The sequence below is a fragment of the Lissotriton vulgaris genome, chromosome 10 (assembly GCF_964263255.1).
Source record: "Lissotriton vulgaris chromosome 10, aLisVul1.2, whole genome shotgun sequence".
Lineage (NCBI taxonomy): Eukaryota > Metazoa > Chordata > Amphibia > Caudata > Salamandridae > Lissotriton > Lissotriton vulgaris.
The window spans coordinates 1,096,853,913-1,096,878,811 of NC_141698.1; the positions used below are offsets into that span (position 1 = coordinate 1,096,853,913).

The 24,899-nt window shown below is 45.2% G+C and overlaps 1 protein-coding gene across 8 annotated transcripts in view; it reads left to right on the plus strand.

Annotated features, from left to right (window-relative positions):
• The window catches only part of SATB1 (SATB homeobox 1), a 347,355-nt gene that overhangs the window by 190,746 nt on the left and 131,710 nt on the right, over positions 1 to 24,899 (plus strand). For 5 of the 8 annotated variants that reach the window (XM_086942177.1, XM_086942174.1, XM_086942178.1 and 2 more), the window contains 2 exons: positions 3,397 to 3,609; positions 22,157 to 22,312. In XM_086942177.1, the coding sequence (XP_086798303.1) occupies positions 3,397 to 3,609; positions 22,157 to 22,312 (369 nt within the window). The remainder of the gene's footprint in view (positions 1 to 3,396; positions 3,610 to 22,156; positions 22,313 to 24,899) is intronic. The other 3 variants (XM_086942176.1, XM_086942179.1, XM_086942180.1) reach the window with 1 other exon arrangement.

Sequence of the window (24,899 nt, forward strand, 5' to 3'; positions counted from 1 at the left end):
GCGATTTGGAAGTAACACAAACAGAATGTGTTTATTGCATGCATTGGGACGATGAGAAACCTTAAAAAAGTCTCTGAGAGCTCCTTCACAACTTCTATCTTTGCATTCACTTTTGGATGGTGGTATTCTCGCAATCAGACTCCCGGTGCACAGCTGCAGAACAAAGGTGCCGCCACCTCGTCGTGAGAGCAGGCTGTGACAAGTGTCTTCTGCTGCTCGAGTGCAGAGCTGATTATTTCCGAGTGCCGCTGATACATTAGCATGTCTAAACCACGTTTGTCTTTTAAATCTTTGTGTGTGTGAGAAAGAGGGGTGAAGGAGAGAGAGAATGACTGGCTTTTTCTGCTTTAAGGCGCTCGATGTAACACTTATCTTAACAACAGAACTCTTTGTTGTCTGTTTAGAGAGACAATGGCCCTGAGCTAATTTCTTTTCAATATGAAAGAGTACTAAAAAGATGCCCTAATAGTGAAGAACATTCTGAGGCTTCTTTTAATACCTCGGTGTAAACAACAGATGCAGGGGAGGTTTCTTTGAACTGGTAGTGAAAGCCATACAATGAATGCACGTAGGAGCAAGTGTGCCTCCCTGAAACACTCATGTACTCCCTTAGAGATTTTAGAAAGCCCCATACACTGTGGGCTTCTGTGGATTCCATATCACAGAAAACGTGCTGGGTCTGTGTCCGGGCGCTAATACAGCATAGGATGATATCCCTAACTCTATCCTACATGAAACGAGATATTTGAGGGGTTGCCTCACCCGCAACTGCTCGTCATAGGCGGCCCCCACGCTGAAGTAAGCCAATGCGACTTCACTGGACTCGACCAGAAATTGGGAGTTCTTGGATATATTTTGAAACATGACAAGACAGGTCCAGATAGCATTAAAAATACCTAAGGAGATACCCAAAAGTATCCTTTCATACGGGGTACCATTGATACCATAAACATAAGCAGTTTTTTTTTTGTTTTTTTAATAATGCTGGTGCCTATCTATAATGGGTAAGACATAACATTCCCTATTTTCCAGCTTGTTTCAACTATAAGTTATGGCCAATCCTGCTCTGTGGTCTTCTTCGGGGCTATGGATTCCCTGCCTAAGTGGATCAATTTGTGCAATAAAGGGGGGTCTAAGGCTCTCCTACCCGATGCAGCTGCAGTGTAAGCATCCCAGTTTTTGAGAAGCTCCTGGCATCATGGTCAAGGTGAAGGAGGGCTTCCCCTGTAGTCATTCATTCATTAAGGGTGAAGCTTAGCCAGAATACCTATGACGTCCCTCCACCGCCATATAGTTCATGCCGCTTCTGTGGATTTCGTATCGTATCGTATCGTAGGGGGAACTTATAAAGCGCGCTGACACCATGGGTTTCCTGGCGCTGGTAGAGAGTACAGGAGACAGAGAGACTAGACAGATTGGGGGAAGAGCCAGGTTTTTAAAGACTTGCGAAAGAGGGTTAGGGAGTTGGAGATTTTGAGGGGGAGAGGGAAAGAGTTCCAAAGCTTGGGGGCCAGGTAAGCAAATCTCCGGCCTCCAGATCTACAGAGCTTGCCTGAAATAGTGACAAGAGTATCACATTTATGAAGTAGCTAAATGGAGAATCTAGGTGGAATTATCTCAACCATCCAAAAGTAGCGCAGACAGCAAGAAGTCATCTGAAGGTCCGGGTGACATCCTAGGACATTTGTATTCGCACTTGTTCATCGGATTATATTTCTGAAGACATAATGTGACTGACGTTTGTGAGATAGCTGCCTCACTTGACTAGATGATGAGGGGAATATGAGTGGCAGGACTCCGACCGGATCACACAGTGAATGTCAGGCGTCTGTAGGCCTTAAGAAACAAGGGAGCCTCCCTTTCTTCTTCGGACAATGAATGTGAACGTTGAGATTATGTCTTACCTTTTGTGATGGGGAGTGCCGAGGTTGACTGGCGCAGATCATGGAAGTGCCTAGAGAACGGGAGGGTTGAGGCAGCTCTCTGACCGTCTCAGATGGTGTACAAGGACTCAATAGTGTCATGAAAGAGATGGAGGCAGTTGGCTTACTTCATTGGATGATGTTTGGGACGGAGGGGAGGCAGCTTTGTGAGTTCATCAGTTAATGTTTAGAAAGAATGAACCATTTAGAAGATGGTTTATTGGAAATAATGAGAGAAATACCCCCGATTTTATCAGATCATGTTTTGGAAAGAATTAAAGACCCCTTTCCTACTTCAGACGATATTTAGGAAAAATGAAACACGTGTCCTATTTTAATCAGATGATTTCTCATAAAGAATGAGGGATAGCGGGTAGTATTTAGAAACAACAAAACGTCTCTCATATATTAACCGTTGGTTTAGGGGAAGAATTTGAGAGAGAAATATCTCCTCCTTCATCAGACGATGTTTTGAAATAACAAAGCCGATTATTTTTGTATCAATTATTTAGGGGAAAGTATGAGAGACAGTCACCTACGTCATTAGATGATGTTTGGGAAGAACGAGAGGCCTTGTTCATCCTGAAATGTTGAGGGAAAAGTGAGACTTCACTCCTACTTCATCAGATGTTGTTTGAGAACAATGAGACAGCCCCTTTACATTATTACAAATAAATGTGAAAGATAGGACAGATGTACATTTCCAGATTGTGTGCGGGGATGATTTGAGTGATGTATCGTCGCTGCATGAGCTAAAAGATGATTATTTAGTGGGAGATTTGTCCCGAAAATATTGTATTATTAAAAATGTTCTCAGCGGCAAAGAGCCGAGTTGTGCTTTCACTGCTTAAATCAGGGGTCCCCGACATAAGAGCCCAGCCACAAGCAGCTCTGTGAGTTGGCGGGATATTTATGGAGTCATTCTACAGTTAACAATTGCACGTCGCAGTTGGTGGTCAATTATTCATCATAGAATTAAGGTAAAATACGGAGTTAGGTTACTTGACAGTATTTATCACCTAATCTGTTTCCCGAGGGAGGGGGAGGGGGCGCATTTGTGAAGCGTTCACGGAGCACAGTTTACTTAATGTTACTTGTTTTCTGTAATGAATTGAAGCTTTGTTTCTTTCGCTGCTGAGTCTCCATCACAACGACACAGACTAGTGCTGCTCAGTGAGGCTGTTGTAACACACACACTCACATATTTGTCAGCTTTTTCAGATATCATGGCAGGGTAGACAGCTACAGGGAAAGAGCACATCCGGTTCGTGTAGTGTGAAAGCAAAGAGGGCTGCCAACAGCAAGAGTAGAGTTGGGTGCTTGGCCTCAGCGATCTGTCTCCACTGATATATATTACTGTTCATGTTCTAAAGGTAGATTAAAGCGGGTAAAAAGAGATAGTCAGCGATGGCTCTGCAGGGCGCATTTGACAAAGGTGGTCCAGCCCAATTCTTCTGTGGTCCCTTTCACACAGGGCTTGCTCTCGGAAATCCTCCGAAAGGAAGAGGACCCCAAGGTAGCATCACAGTCCCTACTGGTGAACCTCCGGGCAATGCAGAATTTCTTGCAGCTGCCTGAAGCCAAGCGAGACAACATTTACCAGGATGAAAGGGAGAGGAGCCTGAACGCAGCGTCGGCCATGAGCCCAGCGCCTCTGATAAGCACACCGCCCAGCCGCCCTCCGCAGGTAAGGCAGCTTCATTGCTTTCACTGTCAGGGCTGCTTCTTTCACCCACTACTCACTTTCATGACTTTACCTCTGCACTTACCAAAGCTGGGAGTGCCCTCCCCTGCCAATCCCCAGTACCTTAGCAGCATTCACTCTGCCCACATATCCTATATGATCGGAGGCTAATGGTAAAGGTCGTTAGACCACTACATACAACATTTCTCCCTTTCCTTAGTAATTCAGCCTAAGTGTGGGTGTCCGTAAAAAGTTCCCAACTCCTACTCAAGGGGTCAAAGGGTCAGGATGGCCATTCATTTCCTAAGTGCTTAGTCTTGGAATGTTAGGAAATGAAATGGGGTTCCAAAGCCAGCCTCTCCCGCTGCATGCCACCCATGATGCCTCTTCTCCCACCTGCCCACAGAATGTTGTTAATGTTTGACATTTATCAAACTCCTAGTTTGTTTTTTGACAAATTCATAGCGCTATGCAAGCTAAACTAGTTTGAAAGGGATTTCCAGAAGAGCGCACAATACATTCCACAATATACATTTGTTAAATGCATAAGTAAAAGGAATACAATTGTTACTAATTTTGTATTTTCTAAATTAACAAGCATTGGCAAACAAAATTGGTTTGATTCTCATACTCCATCACTAACATAAACAATACAAAACGTCTTCTGTAGCGTAAAACAAAAGCATTGGTTTGTGCATACAATTCATTAACGAGACAACAAATTAAATGTGTGATAACAAAGTGTACTTCTAGATGAAAAATAGCCCCTCATGCATTCTAACGAATGCAGAAGAATACACCCAAACAGCCAACAGAAAGATGACACTAAAATACTCCCATGGGCTGCTGCATGATGGGCCTGACAGTCTGAAAAGGCAATAGCTGAAGGAGGCTGAACCAAGCACCGTACACTATGTGTAGGATACAATATGTATGCCATGGCAGGTGTAATGAGCATTTCACGTCAGCTCTAAAAAGGACCACATTGAGTTTTTGACACATTAACTTTAATAAGAATCAAATAGATGTCTCTCTTCTGTTTATATGGAAAACATGGGTTTATACAAAGGGGAAATGTGTTTGCTTTAAACCTTCTTTAATAAGCAGCAGAAACTAAACAAGTTCAATCAGTTCTCTTTACCTGATGAAAAATGAAAATCCCAATAAAGTTTTCATGTACCAGAATTGTTATTTATGTCAGGAGCCAAGATGGTGGTGTAGAAGGCCACAGAGCTCTTTTGTTCTGTGGCCCCAGGCAACAGTATTTACCCCCCGATACTGGGGCCAGAAACCCAACCCGCTTGGATCGCAAATCGGGAAGTCACCTCAGCCCCTCAGACTGTGAAGCAGGTGGTAAGACTCCGTCCCTGTCCAGAATCAAAAAGGAGTGCTCCAAGACGGTTAATGGGGCCTGAAATAAAGAGTGGCAGCGGAGTCTACCGGGAGCAGCATAAACTGAGGGGGTGGAAGAGAGACTGCGTAGCCTCCATACCTCTCCCCTGGGGAAATCAATTACAGTGCCAAAGGAGGACTGCTGGAACCCGCTGACCCTGAGATTGGTGCCCTGAGCCTAGGGCTTTGGACTGACCCAGCAACAGGAGGAGAACAACTCTTTGGGACGACTCTGGGTGCTGGCCCAGCCTAAACTACAGAGACGGTGGGGGAGGAGAGCTATCCCTCCCCCTCGCCCCTGCCCCCATAGATTCAACTAGGGACTGGAGGGGGATATCCATTACACTTGGGGGAAAGAGTAAGAGTAAGAGATTGTGGGGGGTGCCATTGCTGCCCCAGATGAACAAAATAAGCAGAAACCTGTGGCACTCCTTTGCCTCCCTACCCATAGAACAAAGCAACTTCAGAGCCTGGACAAGAGGCGACCTCTGGCAGATGTGGAGCCACAATGATCCGGGAACCGTGGGTTTACCTCCTATCCTTCCTCCAAAAGTAACCTTCAGTGAATCCTAGTGATGGTACTAGCAACCTACTCGAACTTCACCTACTCACAGACTGGGGACAAGCTTCTGGGGAAGCCTTGAGTTCCCTCCCCTTCCTACAACAGAGCTATCTGAGTGGCCCCCTGGGCAGAGTATTTTCCATCCTTCTCAGGTGATCTGCGCTGTGGGAGCCGTCTGCCGAAATAGCACTGATGACCTCGTTCACTGGGAAGAAGGAGGATTGCCTCAAAGACATATGGTCGAAGAACCCCCAGGCAGACGATGAGAGGATCTAAAAAGCCAAACAAGTTCCCTCCTGAACCAACATGAACAAAATGGAAGATACAGCACTGTAAGATAAAACTGTCACCCATCGGTACTGGGAGTCCTTGTTCACAGGCCTCAGAGAAGACTGGGTAGGCCTACGGGCAGACAGTAAGAGAGAACTATCAGACCTCAAGAAATAACTCAATGAATTAGGGGGACATGTCTTCTTGCCAGAAGAGAACAAAGGTTGTGCAGGAAGGGGAGCATGAATACATCAAGCAGAAAATTCTATTACAGGGATAAACGGAGAGCTCCAGGGTCAACTATAAGACTTTGAAAATAACAACATTGGAATTTGTGGGTAGCCTTCATCCAGAATTGATGATTACCTGGAAAATGTCATCCTCTCGCTGAGGCCCCCAAACATATCAAACTTGACAGAACACACCAGTTAGGCCACCACAGAGCCGCAACAAGCCCCTACCTGTTCTCGTCACAAGAGTTTACTGCTATCTTCTAAAATAAAACATTGTTTCTGTGGCCCATCGGAGATGGGATCTCAATGTAGATGGCACCAAAATCGAAGTTTTTACGCAATTTGTCCACAGTAACTTTGGAAGGGATTAGAATTTGAACCACTAACAGCCCACCTGTAGAAAGAAATAATCCAGTACTGCTTGAGGCATCTTTTCCACTTCATGTTTATGTGGAAGGCAAAATGAGATCAGTTTGCTCCTGGGCGGAAGCTAAGGAACTACTGTGACTGAATCATCGCACTAAAGAGTAGACACAACTGGAGAGATACCTGATCAGCCCAACAAATAATCACCCAAGAGAACACTTCAGTTGTGTTAGCTGAGACCCTCCCAAGAAGACACTGAGAAGAAAAGGAGAAACCTAATCAGCAGCCTTATATCAGCCAGCAAATGACCCACTGGGCTGAAGGACCCATCAGAATATGAGGGCCCAGTTCGGAATTAGACCTAATTACTTCAGGACCATGGAAGGTCCTACTCAACCTGGGAGACATCTGTGGATTGAGGGCTGCAGGAGGAGTGGTAAAAGGAGCAACAGAGCCTGGGAGAACTTCACTTCACCTTGGTATCTCAGGCGCATTGGGTGAAATGGTTCCACTGTTGGTTATATGTTTTTTTTGCAGTTTTATATTGCACAAATTCGACTCAAAGATATCGTTACGCTTTACATGACCACCAGTTACATTATACAAGGGCACATTCATTTTTTGATAGGCACAGGGAGATTAAGTGATTTGCCCAGAATCACAGGCTATCGATCCGATGCCGAGACTCGAACTTGGTTCCACGGTCTAAAGGTCGGCAGCTCTGGTTTGATTGGGACTCCTAAGTTACACCTAAGGGTGGACGAAATATTCTGTTCTACCTGTGGAATGTTGGCGACTCTGCATTACTCTAGTAACACTTAGTTCTGGCCAAATTCTGCCAAGCACCGTCTGGTATCATTTATTCTGGCACGTGGCTCTGGAATGGTAAGCTGGCGAGCAAGAGAGAGATTTGCCATATCCCAGTGTGATTTCCAATCGCTAGGACATCGGCGCGATTTTTCTAGTATGGGCAGTTGCAAACATTTACAGCTAGAAGGCTGCTGCTCGAGTAAAAAAATCTACTCAAACGGTAGCAAAATCAGCTCCATTAGCTGCGCCCTGTGGTGTGCCATGTGGTGCTGTTTGCACTTATCTTTCACCCCAGACATGGTCCCGTCGCTAAATCACAGCATCAGCAGCGACGCAACTATTTCCGCTCATTGGGGGAATTGCACGGAATCTCGTTGAGTTTTTATGTAACTCTGCGGAATTCTGCAGAGTTAAATTCCATGCAGTCAGCCCACCCCTAGTTATGTCTTCCAATTAGAGTAATCAACAAAGGAAGGGACAAGGAGGGCGATATTTAACGGGGTCCAGCGCACTTGCCCTGTAACTCAGTAAACAAAGAAGAGTACGCAGTTCCCCAAAGGCGTTGTACCCGAAATGAGTGAAAGAAAGATAGGACCAGGTCCCAGGTAGTGAAGGTGGAAAGGGAGGGGAATTCTCCCTTACGGGACTAAAACCCTCACACACCCAGCAAGCTTGGTGTCATGCTTCATCATCTGGGTTTTGCTCCTCGTCAAACTGGCGGTGCAATGTTTGATGGGCACCCTAAAAGGGGCTCTTTATCGGAGTGCCAGTTGGTGCTGTGGGTGTGAGGAAGGGCCCTAGGTGAGTTGTAGATGCAAGGGGGTGGTGAAAATGTTAAAAAAGTTCAGGTAGTCCACTATGCACTTATAATGGTGTGGCTAACTACCTAATAAAAGCAAAATAGGAGAGGTCACTATGATCCAGGGAAGTGTACTCTACCTAGTGGTCAACATGTTTCATGCTTCGTGCTCAAAGTGATGCAATGCAATTCGTCAGGACCTATAAATGAAAAACTACACATTGTGGTAGGCCAATACTACGTAATCCACATGTTATTCAATGGCAGGCCGGAGGTACTGCCAATCCTTAGTGGGACCTGGAGTGGGGTGACAAATGGGGAGAGGGTACAACAATAGTCAAGAACACCTTAAAAAAACAACATTAGGGACAATTAGTGGGTGACCACTGCAACTCTTGGACAGGCGTAGAACGTGGGATAGAGGCAAAGGGGCAAAGTGGTACTTTGGCTCACCCTACTAATTTAGAATGTGTTGCCTCATCGGTCTCCTCCCGTGTTTAGGGAACTTCAAAAGTAAGTACACTGGAGTAAAATACAGTAAAAGGAATAATGCTGTTAGGGTGTGTAAAGCAGTATGAAACACCTGCAACGAGACACCGACCGCATAAAAATACATATAACAAAGACATCTCACTCCCGAAATACTGACAGAGAGATGTGAAGGGCTGGTATGTTAGCCCGTCGTGCCCCGCAGTCATGACAACACCATAGATATTGTTTCCAATTAGAGTGATACAGTCAAGTAATTCCACTTTAATAGGCAGTACCTCATAGTGACCAGTACTTTGAAGTTGCTTGCATTTATCATTCAGGGGGTTACACGCTCATCCCATTAAAAAAAACATGTTCAGAAGCATAACTCTCACCTTATTTTCCTTCAGGAAATGCATTTGCTGCACAGAGACCTCTTTTGAATGAGAAATATCTCATTAAATACTGGGCTTCAGCACATGCTAAGATGGCTGGGGTGGCAATCCTAGGAAAAGAACAAAGTGTGAAGGGGTGGAAGGTCACATGCTTGGAAACCCGGGGATGGTTCCTGAATGCACAGATTTGGGGACACAGTTGATCTTCTAGGTATATAAACGTGTGCTCCAAATGCTGGACAGGACCAATATCTGAAGGCCACTTTCGATAAGCTAATGGAGGGTCTTGGGGAGGGTGCGCTAGTAGGAGGGGGAAGAGGAGTGGTGGAATTTTAACCGAGCTCGGTAACCTGGCCTGGATAGCGGTAGTTCTGGAGGACATACAACAGGAATCTTCTAGGGTCTTTAGACGCCTCTTGGCCCAGTGGAGACTTGAGGATGTCTGGCGTACTTTACTTTACTCCCAGATAACAGAATGCCTTGTGCATAGGTCCTAGTAGAGGATTCCTTATGTCTCACCCTCTAATGCGTAGAACACTAGATGCAGCTTTCTCAGACATGTCAATATTAGACCATACCCATGTCAAAGTTACCTGGAGCAAGGGACCTCTTGCGACTCCTGGAACCCACTGATGAATCTCCCCAGACATATTTAGGGACCAGGTGATAAAACAGGAACTGGCCTACTTGATCGAGATTTCTTTTAATAAAGGAGATACCCCATTACCAACTAGATGGGATGACAGTAAGAGGGGAGTCAGCGACAATGATGCCAACTAAAACAGCGGAGTAAAAACTGATGGAAGATCAATTGATCAAAGATTTAGCTTTCCTAGGAAACCTTGATAAGAAAAACTCTTCCATTAAAAGCCAGAGGCAACTGGCAAAGCTGAGGGGCCAATTGAATGTCTTGCCGACAAATAGGGCCGAGAGGTCACTACTGAAGTTGGGTCAGATCTTTTATAAAAAACAATAAGGTAGGGATTCTATTAGTGTGCCAACTCCATGTTCAGACTGCTAGAAGACACACAAGAAAGATAAAGAGGACAATTTGGACCTTGGTAACTCTGCACTCCCAAACTTGGAGAAGGCTGCAGAGATTAAAGATTACTTCCAGCATTGCAACATGGTGTTTCTAGATACCCTTTAGAGGGAGGAACTAGAGCAGCCTATTGATGTTTTACAAGTTAATAAGTCTTTGGGAGAGTTGTGTCTTATTAAATCATCAGAGCTAGGCAGCTTCACAGTACTTTTTTAAAATGCTTTTATCTAGTACTAGCAACCCGCCCGACCTTGTCCGGGAGCAATCATGCATCAGGGCCCCCACCCCGACGTTGTCCGTGGGTCCCCCGGATCCTTCCTTCATATATTGCAGTATTATACCTCTATGTTTCCTTTGTACGCTTTTGTAACATCCACACGTCACATTTTGCTCATGTAATGCACCGTTTGCTAGCTCTTGTATTTTGTTGGCTCACGATTCTCACTTTTGTAATGCACTCACTTTTGTAATGCACGGTTTGCTACCTCTTTTGCTTCATTTAATGCTCACTGCTCCTCCCTGCCTGTATTTCACCTACGCACACCGCTCTTTCCCGCCACTTTTTCCTCATGTAATGCACCATTTGTTACCTCTTGTATGTTGTTGGCTCACGATTCTAACTTTTGTACGATTCTCACTTTTGTAATGCACTCACTTTTGTAATGTCCGTGGGTCCCCCGGAGCCCTCCTTCATATATTGCAGTATTATACCTCTATGTTTCCTTTGTACGCGTTTGTAACCTGCACGTGTCACTTTTTCCTCATGTAATGCACCGTTTGCTAGCTCTTGTATTTTGTTGGCTCACGATTCTCACTTTTGTAATGCACGGTTTGCTACCTGTTTTGCTTCATTTAATGCTCACCGCTCCTCCCCGCCTGTATTTCACCTACGCTCACCGCTCCTCCCCGCCACTTTTTCCTCATGTAATGCACCGTTTGTTACCTCTTGTATGTTGTTGGCTCACGATTCTAACTTTTGTAATGCACTCACTTTTGCCGTTTGCTACCTCTTTTGCTTCACTTAATGCTCACCGCTCCTCCCCGTCTGTATTTCACCTACGCTCACCGCTCCTCCCCGCCTGTATTTCACCTACGCTCACCGCTCCTCCCCACCTGTATTTCACCTACGCTCGCCGCTCCTCCCCGCATGTAGCTTTTGTATTTCACCTACCTCATCCGTCGCTCACCGCTCCTCCCCGCCTATCCGCTGCTCCTCGCCGCTCCTTACCACCTGTCCGCCGCTCCTCACCGCCTGTCTGCCGCTCCTCCCCACCTGTCCGCCGCTCCTCCCCGCCTGTCCGTCGCTCCTCCCCGCGCTGATGTCTGCCGCTCCTCCCTGGCTCCTGATGTCAGCACGCACGTCAGCCGGCCGGCGCTACTGCCAAGGGACTACTTTTTTTTTTTAGGTAAATATTTTAAATAACGTATATTTTTTTATTTTATTTAGCCTATGTCCATCTACAGACCCTGCCAATTACAACGATGTATCGGGTGTTTGGATTGGCGCTGTGGTTCCCGAGTTTACCCGCCTCAAAGGTTTAAAGTTCTTCCTTTATAATAGTAGTATAGATTTGGTGGAACCCTTAACTGCTCTGCACAATTCCATCTATGGTTATTATGTAGCTACCCTGGCTGACAGTGCACTGGCATTTTCCTGGTCCACAAAGTAGGTAAGGACCCAGAAATCTGTGTCACTTACAGGCCGATTGCACTATTTAATGTAAATTTAATGATTTTCACTAACATCCTGACAAATAGACTGACTCCAGACCAGCCATTGATTGATGCCAACCAATTAGGACGTATGAAGGATATACAGCATATTGATAACGTCAGAAAAATTGCTCACCTGGTTGAAAATATTTTGGTCATTCTTCTCAGTTTTGATGCGAAAAGATATTTGGCAGGCTTAGCTGGCTGTATCTAGAAGCCCTGCTGACCAGATTGAATTCTGGTCCTAAATTCACAGGTTGGAGTTAAGGTATTTATCAGCACTCCCAAGCAAAGATCACAGTTAATGACATCCCCTCATCCCTGTAATTTTGACAAGGACTTGAAACAGGATTATCCCTGTCCCCTCTCCTATTTGACTCTAGGACGAAATGAGAAAGTCTGAGGCATTACATTTTTGGGACAGCAAAATAAGGTCTGCATGTTTGTGGATGATGTCCTGGTGATACCTAGAGACCCAGAGGTTTCACTTCTAGCTGTGGTGTCCACCTTGACTTTCTTTAAAGTAGTCTTGAGCTCTTAGGTTAACCAGAACAAAGCAGAAATCTTGAACTTGACATCGCAGGGTGATGGGTGGCCTCGACCGGGTAATGGGAATGAGTGATTTTCGATGGGTGGCCAGCTTACTCAGTTACCTAGGCCTAAACATCACTAAGACGGTGGAGTCTTAGTATGGGTCTAATCAAGCTCACCTGAAAGAGCAAATGATGTCTGACGTCCACAGAATGATCTCTATGCACATATCTTGTATAGGTAGAATGAAAGTGCTCAAAATCAATATCCTCCCAAGTATGCTGTGTCTGTTCCAAGCCCTCCTGGCCCATCTCTCCAAGTCCGACTTTAGTCTCTTCAGTGAGACTTAACTAGCTTCACATAAGCAGGTAAAAGGACCAGAGTCAGCGAAAAATATCTACATTCTCCCCGTAGTGCAGGCCTTCTGCCATGCTCACACATTATTGGGAGAGGTGTGGCGCCTTGGCCAGAGTGGCGACTACAAAGCTCGGTGTTCACTGTTCGATCCCAACAGCTCATCTCATGTGACTCTGGGCCCTCAGCCCCTTGAAACCTTTAAGGGAATGACATGTGCGTGCCTAACAAATAGGAATTATTATTATTCTCGGGTTGTCCATTAGAAAGTTATTCTTGAATGGCCTGAAGTGGAAGCTGAAAAGATGTTGCTGTTTATGGATAGGGCCTATGAAAACTTCCATGGCTGGAAAATCTCCACAGACCCCACCAAGCATATCTATCCACGACCATCAAAGCAGTACTGGAGGGTATGTGAAAGGGTCTTTAGTGATGCAAAATAACTATGTTCCTTTCCCCGAGGAAACTCTGAAAAAGGGAGTGTGCAGAATACTTTCAGATATGTTCCAATGGCGGAGAGATTCTATTATTTGCTCAATGTAGGAAAGACTACAGCATCCCTGAAAAGAGTAGGCTACAGTACTTACAAATGCACCCTTTGAACAAATAAGTAACCACTAGAGAGATTTGACTCCTGTGGAAAGATGTGTCAGAAATCAAATAGGCACCCGGGGAATGATTTTGGGTCTATATAAAATACTGCAAAAAAATAACTCTTGTCAAAATGTCTAGAAATTCCAGGATTGATGGGCCTAAGATCTCAAAAAAGATATTCCCAGAGAGAACCGGAAGGGGCTGTGTACTACTATTTACAGGGCTTATAGAAGTCTCCCCAGGAGGAGGCAACAATAAGCTTCTTTATGAATGGTACTTAAACACTACGCATTTGCACCAATGTTATCCTAATGTCCTGGATGTTTGCTGGTGATGCAGTCTAGAAAAGGGGACTTTAGTTGATATCTGGCAGAAGTGTTATGGAATAACACTCTCCTGGAAAATATTCTGAGCAATATTAAGGCAACTATGGGGAGGGATGTGCCCACGCAATCCGGGGTGGTGGTTTGGGCTTCAAGGCGGAATGTTTAGAACTTGGTACATTTAGTGACCTAATGCTGCTGGGAAATTTATTGGGAGCTAGAACTCTAATACCTACCTATTGGAACTAGAAAGCAGCTCTCTGCTATGTCTGTGGAGACCTCCATACCCATAGGTGTACTTTTAAGGAGTAAATGTGGCACAATGGTTTGTGACTTTAAGCTCTTCAATCTGGAATGATAGGAAAAGAATTGGTTATCATATGGTCATGGCCTTACTAGGAACAGATTTCCCAGGTTCTGAGGGATACTGGGTCACCCCATTACTCTTAATGGTTACTAGGAACAGAAACCAGTCTTGGCAACCAGTTCGAATGGCCTTGGGGAGGGGTGAGGAGTGGGTGGTGCGAGTAGGAAACACCACTCCCGCTTTTGGTACAGGGGGCTGATATTGCAGCACTGCTGCAAAACCGACCCCCTGTAACAAAACCGCCCCCTCCCCCTGGGTCCAAAACCGGCCCCCACTCTTCCAGCCCACCGGGAAAACGCCCTGTACCCACTACTTCCAGTCTGGCCTTGCTCATTGTCACTGCTGGTACAGTTCTACGCAAGACTGGATCTCTGACATTTTGCACTTGCTCCATCTAAGCTCAGGGCCTTGCAATTTGTCATGTAATATACGTATACCACAGTTGACCCACTCTGTATACTCTTTGGGAAGTTGAGGTGTTGGAAAAGAGCTACTAAGGAGCGTACTACATATATAAGTGTGTGTGTGTGTGTGTGTATATATATATTTATTTTTAGCAGGGGATTCAGGTTCATGCCTTGGCGTCGTCTCAACATCCTGTGATTCTGGGCAAATCACTTAATCTCCCCGTGCCCATTGACAGTGCCTGGATACTCTCACAGGTAATAAGCTGTGCTATATAAATCTACTAATTTGTGTTATTCATCCACTCAGAGACATGAGTTTATTGCGTACATTACCGTTATGTACTTGCTTCAGTGACACACTTAGTGTTTGCTGCTAAGAATTGCTTTAAATCGTATGGATGAACTAAGACAAGTTATACATGAACAGAGAGGGAACATACTCTGCTAATAGGCTGCACTGACATTAATGGAAGTACAATAACTTAGAAGACCTTTCGGAGATGGGAAAAGAGAAAAGGGCCTATTTGCAAAGTGTTATGCTCATAGAGTTATGGTGGTGGAATAACCATAAGGTGTCTAGATGGGGGTTCTTGGAGATAGAGCAGTAGTACAGCCTTATCTAAATATCATTTCTGGGGTCCCAAGATCTTTGTTTGCCCTAAGAGGAGATTATGTGAGAATCACATGTGAACATGTTGTAGCGATGGAATGTCAGTTAGGCCTGGAGGGAAACCCTGTCATTTTACACATACATGGTTCTTTCCTAAAGTTGCCTTCTCTTTTACATGATGAATTCTAACGCACATAGGCATCAGTGACAGTCTAGATTAGTTTCTTGGAAACTATACTTGCTTACAGAATCAACTTAGCAAAAACACTATCATGCTACCTTGACACCATGATCAAGGTTTATACATACGTTGTGCAAACGTGCTTGTTGTTTTCGTACATGTGGTGGCATAGCTATCCATAACACACAAACAGTGGCAGCCTGATTAAGATCTCGGCCCAAGGTAAGGATGCCTATTGTTGTAAACAAACATCCGTTTCCAGGTGTTGGAGCGCTTTACTGTCATTTGCGAGGTCTCTACATGCTGATGCTTCGGCCCAGAAGCCTGCTGATATCTCTACATGGGTTGTTCAGCACATGACCACGACAAAGTCCTACATTCTTTCCCTTCAGGTAACGGGGATGGATCTTCCAGTACGAGGAATCTTGGCAGAACACACACCCTAGGCACTTAGGTTAGTGGACATATAGTAGGAGTACAACATATTTCTATATTGTTTTATATACTTGCATATATACATTGTTTCAACATGATGGAGGAAGTTTGATTCTGGTCACTGTCCTAATACTTCTAATAACCTTCATTTGCTTCTGTCTATTGATCATCGCAGCACATATATTTTATACAAGAATCCCGTTCAATAAATATTGACAAAGTCCCTCTGTTTATCCCTCGGAAGTTTAGGCGGTCCTCATAGACATGTCTGTGTTTTTTTTATTTCTCTTAATACCAAGCGTCTTTCAAGGAGAAGTCACCCGACTTTTGATAAGTCTTCCTTTGTCTTCGGCTTACGTTTGCATTGTTTGTTTTAATGTCAGTTTGAGGCAGGGCCGGTGCTAGGTATGAGATTGTATTGGTCACCTGGTGTAACTGTACCATGATGTGTTCTACAGGGATATCTACGTGTGAGCAGATGCCCAGAACCCGCACCAGTACGCCACATATAGGCCATGGCCCACCAGCCCTCTTCTGCCCCAGCTCATCTGATTGAGAGCATGGTGTCTCGTTGCAGTTGTGCAATGGGAGGAGTCGCCCTCCCCTCGGCCACGCTGCTGTGACGTAGTCGCAAGGAGGCACATTCTGCAGGTTTATCCTGTAGTCAGGGCTCCTACCATGCTGCCTGCACAGAGCCACAGGGGACGCTTATTGCCCGCACTTTCTGGTGCTCAGCTGCTCTCGCACCTGCAGCCCTTCAAGGGCTGTAACAGAGGTGCTTGTAGGTGGCTGTAGCAGCTCCCAGGCAGGGCCAGTCGGCCGGCTCTACGGCGCTGCGATCGGTGCCACCTCACCAGGCGCTGCCTTGGCGTGGGGGCGCCATGTCAATTATTTTAAAAGCAGCAGATGCGACTTAGCTGTAACACGTTCCTTGTCCCAGCAATTTTCAAGCATCATTAAAAATGTCCCGATAACTCCGGTGATTCATCTTCTTCCTGGAGAGAGACCAGAGCTTTGTCTGGTAGAGGAAGTTTTGACTCCTCATAGTGCAGAGGGTTAATATGCCTGCTGCAAATAACGTGTCCCATTTAGATCACAGAGTGCATACACTATGTATAGGTCAAGGGGTTATCGCTTTTGTCAGAGATCTCATTTTGTTACTTGCAGTTTAAAAGTTAAAATCCTAATATAGAGTAGTGAGTGATTAACTGTCGTCAAAGAGCTGCATGCAAACTGCAAGGAATATATTACAGCTACAAGTTTTTTTGCCCAGTCTTTCCTTATCCTAATATGACATAAAGGGTTCATTTGAGTACAATTCTTATTATTTATTTTTTATTTTATTTTCAAAGTTTTATATAGCGCGGACAAGATCTTTGCAGATATCAGAGCGCTTTACAGTAAACACGGGGTAAGGGAAACAAGCGGGAGATTAAGCAAACTTGTGGGTACAAGAAAGTAATGGGTAGTAGGTGGGTAGCAAACTAGGATAGTAACCAGATAAACAACTTGTGAACGAATAGACAATAAGATAGACCGGCAAAAGCAAACTTTTGGGTACAAGATAGTGGTGGGTAGTAGGTGTGTAACAAACTAGAGTAATAATCTGATAAACAACTTAGTACAATAGACAATCAGAATAAGCAATAATACAAAGTCTGTGCATAGTCTTCGGTACAACCAAAAAAGGGTTCAAGTGCGACTAGCCATAAGGATGGCTTTTGCTTCTTTCTTAAAGAGTGCAGTGGAGGAGATAATCCTGGGTGCCATTCCTGAGAAGGAGCACTTGTAAGTTTTTTCCTTCCGGAATCTTCGAGGTTTTAGGAGGAGATTCTTTGTGCTTCTGTTGTTTCTCGAGCCTCCTGATAAAGTCAGCTTTTGAGGGAGGTAGCTGGGAGACTTGTGGTGTACAGCCATGTGTGTCATACAGGCAATTTTCAGCTGTATTCTGGCTTCAAAAGGGAGCCAGTTCAAGGATTTTAAGTCAGGGGAAATATGCGAGTGTTTTCTAGAACCAGTGATAAGTCTCGCTGCAGCGTTCAAGGAGGCTCTTAGGGGTGCTGTTGTTGATAGGGGGAGTCCGCTGAGAGCCACGATTCCGTAGTCTATGCGTGGAATGACTAGGGCTTGAACTGCAGTTTGGAAGTCCTTAGCTGGGAGGAAGGGTTTAAGTTTCCTTAGAGTGTTGATTTGGAAGTTAGCTCCCTTAGTTGCTTTGTTGATATGCTGCTGCATGTTGAGGTTGGCGTCAAGAGTGAGGCCTAATGATTTCACGGAGTCCACAATGGTGGGTTGGACATTGAATGCAGTTAGGTGCTTAAGCCAGGTTTGAGTGGTGGAGATTTTCGCCGGAGGTGAGATTAGAAGGAACTCAGTTTTCAGAGCATTTAGTTTGAGATGATTATCGGCCAGCCATGATTGGGTGTTTTTGAGCGTAGAGTTCAGAAGTTTGATGTCTTCCGGGGATTGTAGTTTGAGGTAGAGTTGAGTGTCATCGGCGTACATATGAAAGTGAACATTAGATGCTTGTAGCAAGGTGGTGAGTGGTTCCATGACTAGGTTGAACAATGTGGGGGATAGTGAAGATCCTTGAGGAACGCCTAATGAAACAGGCACAGCTTGGGATAGCACGTTGTTGATCTTGAACTTCTGAGACCGGTGATGTAGGAAGGAAGTGAACTATTTGAGGACAGTTCCCGATAGACCCATTCTGGTGTTTAGCAGCTCAAGTAGGTTCTCATGTTTGACGGTGTCAAATGCTGAGGAGAGATCAAGTAGGATGAGGAGGCAGGAGTCATTGCGGTCTAGGATTTGGAGGGCGTCGTCAATTATGTGTGTCATGGCCGTTTCCGTACTGTGTCTTGCTCGGAAACCTGATTGATGTGGGTTGAGGAGGTCAAACTGATCGATGTGTTTAGTCAGTTGGAGTTGAACGCATTTTTCCAGCAGTTTGGCCAGGGTGGGGATATTGGTGATAGGGCGGTAATTGTTAAGGTCAGCAGGGTCAGCTGTAGGTTTCTTGAGTATAGGCATGGCTTGCCCCACCTTGAGGGAGTCAGGGATGAGGCCTTGTTGAAGGTAACAGTTAATGATTTTAGTCCATAGTGGGAGGAGCAGGGGGGTGAAGTCTTTTACAGCATTCGCAGGTAAGGGGTCAGTGAGGTGATTAGAGGGTTTCAAGGTGCCCAGCAGTTTGTTAATTGTTTCTTCTGAGTAGGTGTCGAAGGATGACCATGTCGCATTGTTTTTAGGTTGAGTGGAAGTTATGCCGATGGGGTTGGAGTAACGGCAAACATCATTGAGGAGATCGCTTCTTATAGTATCAGTCTTTGTCTTAAAGAAAGCAGAGAATTCTTCACAGGTTGGTATATCGCTTGAGGTGATGTTTGAATGTAGAGGTTGTTCCTTGGTTTGAGTTTTGACTAGTTCAAACAATTTTCTTGGTCTATTTTTTGCCTGACCGAGCTGGAGGCTGAAGAAAGCTGATTTGAGCGCTTGATTTTCCTAAAATAGGCATTTCTAAGAGTTTAAGATTCAGTGCTGATTGGTCAGATCTCCAGGTGCGCTCAGCCATTCGCATGGCAGGCCTGTCTTCATTGAGTCTGCCATCATACCATGGGTTTGAGTTCTTGGTGGAGACTCTCTTCAGCTGCAGGGGGGCGACTTCGTTGATTATTGAAGTCATAGAGTTGAGGTAGAGGTCGGTCAGAGATTGGACGTCTGATGCGCCGGTGGGGGGAAGGAGGAGACTGCAGCTGTGTGAAGGCAAGGAGTTGGGAATACGTTTCCTTAGGTCCCTTTTCCAGATCTTGGATTTGATAGGTTTAGCCGGGTTAAGTTTGACTTTTTCGTTGATGTAGAATGTGATGATGTGGTGGTCTGACCAATCGCAGGGTTGGATTGACCCCAGGTGGGTAGCGTCCTCTAACAGCAGTGTTACATTTTGAATTTTTGCTTTTTCAGACCAAGGGCTCCTAAACGTTACTCAAAGCCAATTTGGATGACATATGACTCCTACACCTTGCGGGCCTCTGCCTTATATAACATTCCCTATACACTGATTTACACGTGTATGATTGTCTGTGCAATGTGTGTAATGTAAAGTTTTCTGACACCTTAAACTGGTATAAATGAATATAAGATACAGTGGGTATGGAGGCTTGGGGGCATTGTCAACGGGAGGTAGTGAGCTAATCCGTAGCTAATTGGTCATTGGAGGGGGGTGCCAATAAGCATTGTCGCACATGGCGCCACCAGTTCTAAAGCCGGCCCTGATCGGCGACTCTTATTATGGGTAACTGCATGGCCAATGGGCCCTAAATCAGCAGCCCTTTTCAGTTCTTCAGAAGATGACCTACATGCACCCAAGACCTGTTTTTCTATCTACATTAGTCAGATAGGAAGTTGCCACAATGTTAACTACGCTTGATCCTCGGCCTGCTGCTTTCCAAGTCCCACAAGACAATACCTGTCCAGTGTCAATGCCGAGGCTGCAGGGCCCTGTCTCATCCTGTCTGTGACTCAGCTGCAGTGTACAGGAGGCTCTTAACTGTTCTCTCATTGTGTGTGAGCGGCTACAATACCAGATTACAAAGAATTATTTGAATAGTAATTGGGAAAAATGTGAAAGGTTTAGAGAATGGGGTGGGTGCGGGTACACTGCCTCGTGCGCGTTGCTCAAAATACACTTTTTTCCATACACTAGGATAGTGTTTTGAAATGGCCACCACCAGGCTCGTCCTAAAACGAAGCAAAGTGCCAGGAAAGGGAAGGCGCCTCTCTGAAAGTGGCATGCCTTGGAAGCTGAGGGGAGTGAAGTCTGCCCTGTCACACATAGCATGGCAGGCCTGCCAAGGTGTATGTCAGGGCCTGCCTGTGGTCTGAACTGATGCGCGAGAATTACAAAACGCCTTCAGTCCTGGAGCTCGTGTCAAGGCCTGGCCGACGTCCACGGAACATGCTTTATGGCTTTGTAATTCTTCTGTGTCAACGTGACATTGGTTATCGTGTTCAATGCCTTTTAGCAGTAAACACAACAAGCATTGGCATAGCCAATAGGTCTCGCCTTTGGGACCTTATAAGTGTTTATTTATTCAGCACAATATCCTTGGTGCAACAACATCAAGTGTTGCATGGCTTAACACTTATAAGGTCCCAAAGGCGAGACCTATTGGCTATGCCAATGCTTATTTTGAGGAGTGGCTCATGCAGGTATGCCACTGTAGGGTAGAGATGCTGCAAGTGCTTTTACAGGAGCCCCTGTGAAATTGCGCCTCTTCAAAATGTATCTTGGGTCTGGTGTAATACTTCTAACCCCTATTCCCGCACCCATGCATCCTTAAATGTCCCATGTACAGCAGGGGTTGACACTCCTATTACCCCTGCCCTCCAGTGACACGTTACCCGTCACGGGTGGTGGTGGACGTGGTGGAGGTTGGATGTGGTGGTGGACATTGTGCTGCTGGTGGTGGTGGACGTTGTGGTGGTGGTGGACATGGTGGTGGACGTGGTGGTGGTGGACGTGGTGGATGTGGTGGGGGTGGACGTGGTGGTGGTGGTGGACGTGGTGGTGGTGGACAAGGTGGACATGGTGGTGGAGGATGTGGTGGTGGACGTGGTAGGGGTGGTAGATGTGGTGGTAGTAGACGTGGTGGTGGTGGACGTGGTGGTGCTGATGGACGTGGTGGTGGTAGACGTGGTGGTGGACGACTATTGGGTAGGAGGTTGCTGGTAGAATGCGGAAGGAGAGGAGGATCTCAAGGGGGCACATGGGAGAGCAGAAAGAGGCAGAGTACTAGAAACAAACAAGCGCTGAAGAAAAGAAAAGCGCAGGGCTGCCATTGTTCACTGTTGAGCTTAGCAAGTGCAGCTGTCGCACTGGTTTAATAAACCTTAAAAAGAAACAATGGAAGAGAGGCAGTGACAGGTGGAAGTGCTTCACGACATAAACAAGCGGTCCTCACTGTCTTCACTTTTCAAGCACTTGCACTTGTGCTTGTGGCGGCATTCACCTTGCGGTAGCAAGCAGCAGCCATATGTTTGTAATTAACGTGGCCGCACCGCTGCTCGCTCCTGTAAGGTGGATGCCACCACAAGCACGAGTGCGAGTTCTTGAAAAGTGAAGACCGAAGGCTAAAGGCCCTCCTAGTGCAGCGCATGCGCGCTGCCTAGGGGAGACCTAAAAAACGGCCCTGATATCTTTAAAAAAATAAAAATCAAAAAAGAGAATATAAATAAAATCTTAACAAGAAAATACAGTTTTTGTGTCTCTCTCTGCTGTGTTGGTAGAGAATATGTTTCTCTCATGTATATCTAAGTATATGGAAACTTCTCTCAGTGACTTCACCAATTGATTTGAAAAGTCACAGCCTGTTTCTGTTTCCAATTGTTTGGCTCCTCCAAAATAAGAGACGTCAGGACCATTTTTTGTCTTTACCACATTGTGCCCTGGTCCTTTGACGTAATTTGTTACCCCATTAGTTTGTAATCATTGCCCTTTAGCTGCGTATTTAGCACTCCCGGGCAGCACTGCCATGGCATGCAGCATGGACGAAGCACACAGCTAGGCCCTCTCTGGGATTCAGGGCCCACGGAGGAATGTGGAAGGGAAATGAATCTCAAATAAAGTCAAAACCTCGTCTCTGTGCGCCCAGGCTAATTTTTCCACCACTGAACAAGTGTGTCATGTTTTCCAGGTGAAGCCGGCGACGATTGCGACAGAACGGAACGGGAAACCGGAGAACTGCCCCATGAACATTAATGCTTCCATATATGACGAGATCCAGCAGGAAATGAAGCGGGCGAAGGTGTCCCAGGCGCTCTTTGCCAAGGTGGCAGCTACCAAAAGCCAGGTAAGACCGCGGCCATGGGCTGCACCTTCTCCTGTGCTGCACCTTCTCCTGTGCTCAGTGGAATGTTGTCTTCTTCTCCTGCACATCTGGCCAAAGTACCTACGGTTAGAAGGGCAACATCTGGAGGGCGGTCCCTTTCACACAATGCGGCTAAAATGTGGCGCAGCCTTCCCCTCGCCTTGCAAGCTACACAAAAGACCACCTCTCCCGAAACTATTTAAGTCAATTCTCTTTCACAATAAATAGCTCCCTTTAATGAAAATTCTCTTCAGCGTTCTGTGCCGCACAATTGGCATTGGGATGCCTACGGGTAGCTATGCGCTCTACAAGTACTTCATAGAATAGAATTGTGCTCTAATCCTCGTGTTTCGGATGATAGCTCTTTATGCACACATTAAAACAAAGACAGTGTTCCTTAATAGCAGATGAGGTAGCACTGTGCGTGGATTCCTTTACAGAGCATTGGACAGTGACGTGGTAAACACAGACTACTACCCACTTGCGCGTCTCCAGTCGGCTTGTTTTCAAATATTAAGTGAGCACAACATTTGCATCACGTTTCTACCCTAATTTGCAACGCTTCAGTCCTGAAACAAGCTAATTATTTTTTTTTTAAATCATGTTACTTTATTGCAATACCTTAATGTGTACGTTTTGTGTGCGAGGGGCACCCGGCACACTGCATGCTCCAAATCGGGAGTTCTTTCCACCTTTACAGCCTTAATTACTCGCATGAATTTGATTCTGAAAATGTCACTGTGTATCCTGCGACTGCAAAGATGTTAGAAGCCCTGATAGGTTTTGGTTTGTTTTGACAGCAGTTAAAAATTTATCAGCGCAGTTTATTGTTTGAATGCTTTTTTAGCCAAATCTGCATCGAGCTATTCTCTGGTATTCAAAATGTTCACAAGATTCTCATTCTCCACTAAAACTAATAAAACAAACCCCCACTAATGAAGCAGATAAACTTCAATGCGACTTCGATACATTTTGTAGCAAATGTGTCTCTGCTAGGACTCTTCTGTGGGCCCTTCCTATCTAGAATAGCACTGGGTCTTAGAAACTTTAGGCCGATTCACAGAGGTAAAATGAGACTAAAGTCTGACTTTACGACTTTTAGTATTCAAAAAGGCCATTTACTACTCGTTGATGCTCTTTGTAAATACCAACAGTCTAACTTTACGAATTTCAGTATTCATAAAGGGCATTTACTACTTGTTAATGCTCTTTGTGAATAGCAAAAGTTTACCTTTACGACTTTCGGTATTCACAAAGGGCATTTACTACTCGTTAATGCTCTTGTGAATACCAAAAGTTGAATTTACGTCTTTTGGTATTTGGAGGGCATTTACGAGTAGTAAATTACCTTTGTGAATACCGAAAGTCGTAAAGTTAGACTTTCGTCTCATTTTACCTTTGTAAATCGGACCTACTGTCCCTATGTTTACTCAAGGAACATTTGTACCAAGTCAAGGTTTTTTATATCCTTTGTGCCCTTCATAAAAAACTGAACAGCTTAAAAAATAACGGGCAATACTTTCGGTGTTTGTACTGCTGAGAGCAATTAAACAGTTAGCTTCATAAATAATAATAAAAGAACATACAGTTATCTTAATCCAATCTGTTTCTAGTGAGTTTTCATAGAAAATGTTCTGGGACACTCTTGATATTGCTTTTTATTTGTAACTTGTACTAGACAGCCGTCGATTTTTCAAACAGCATTACATTTGCATTTCCTCACTCAACATATTTTGTTGGTTTATGGCAAATTTATCTCAAGAAAATTTGTATTCTATTTTTGGATCTGGCAAGAGCCAAGATCTTTAAATTTTACACAAATTATATGTGTAATGTACTTCAATAATAGGGTCTTTATGACAACCGCTCCCGTCATTTTGACTGTTATTGCTTCATTTAGTTTTCTTCCGCCCACTAGAGTATACAGTATGGGAAAATGGTTCGGCCGATTTCAGTCATTGGCTGTCTTCCCCGGTGCCAGCAGTCTTCCCTTTCACAAGGAGCACGCTCATAAAGAAGTTCCCTTTAGGGCCAGGTACAACTGTGGCAGAGGTCGATTTTGAGACCCAAAAATACATTTTGCTTTAATTTTTTATGTATTTATTTATTTTTCGTTGATGGGAGCCCAGCAACTTCCCCAAAAGGTTTGCAAAGGCCATGATAAAACAAAACAACTACTGGCAAAACCAAAAGCCAACCTGTTGGATTAGAGTCCAAATCTACATGTAGCCCAGCTGAAAGGCATTGTAGCATCAGTGGCGTAGCTGAGGGGGGGGGAGGGGTGGTGGGGGTGGGCCGGTGGGGGCAGTCCGCCCCAGGCAGCACTATTTTGGGGGTGGACAAAGGCATTCAGATAAGGCTCGGCTTGCTTTTCTGGACGTTCGGGGATGGGCAGAGAAGGAATAGGACACGGATAATGTCCTCTTCTTTTTTTGCACTAGCAGCTGCCCCCCTCTCTTCCTATTATTCCCACTCTTTCTGTCGTGCTCCTCACTTACTTAAAACCGTGACTTGAAGAAATGGTTCACAACCTCTCTTTCCTTCTTTCATTTAGTTGCTTCCCTGTGAA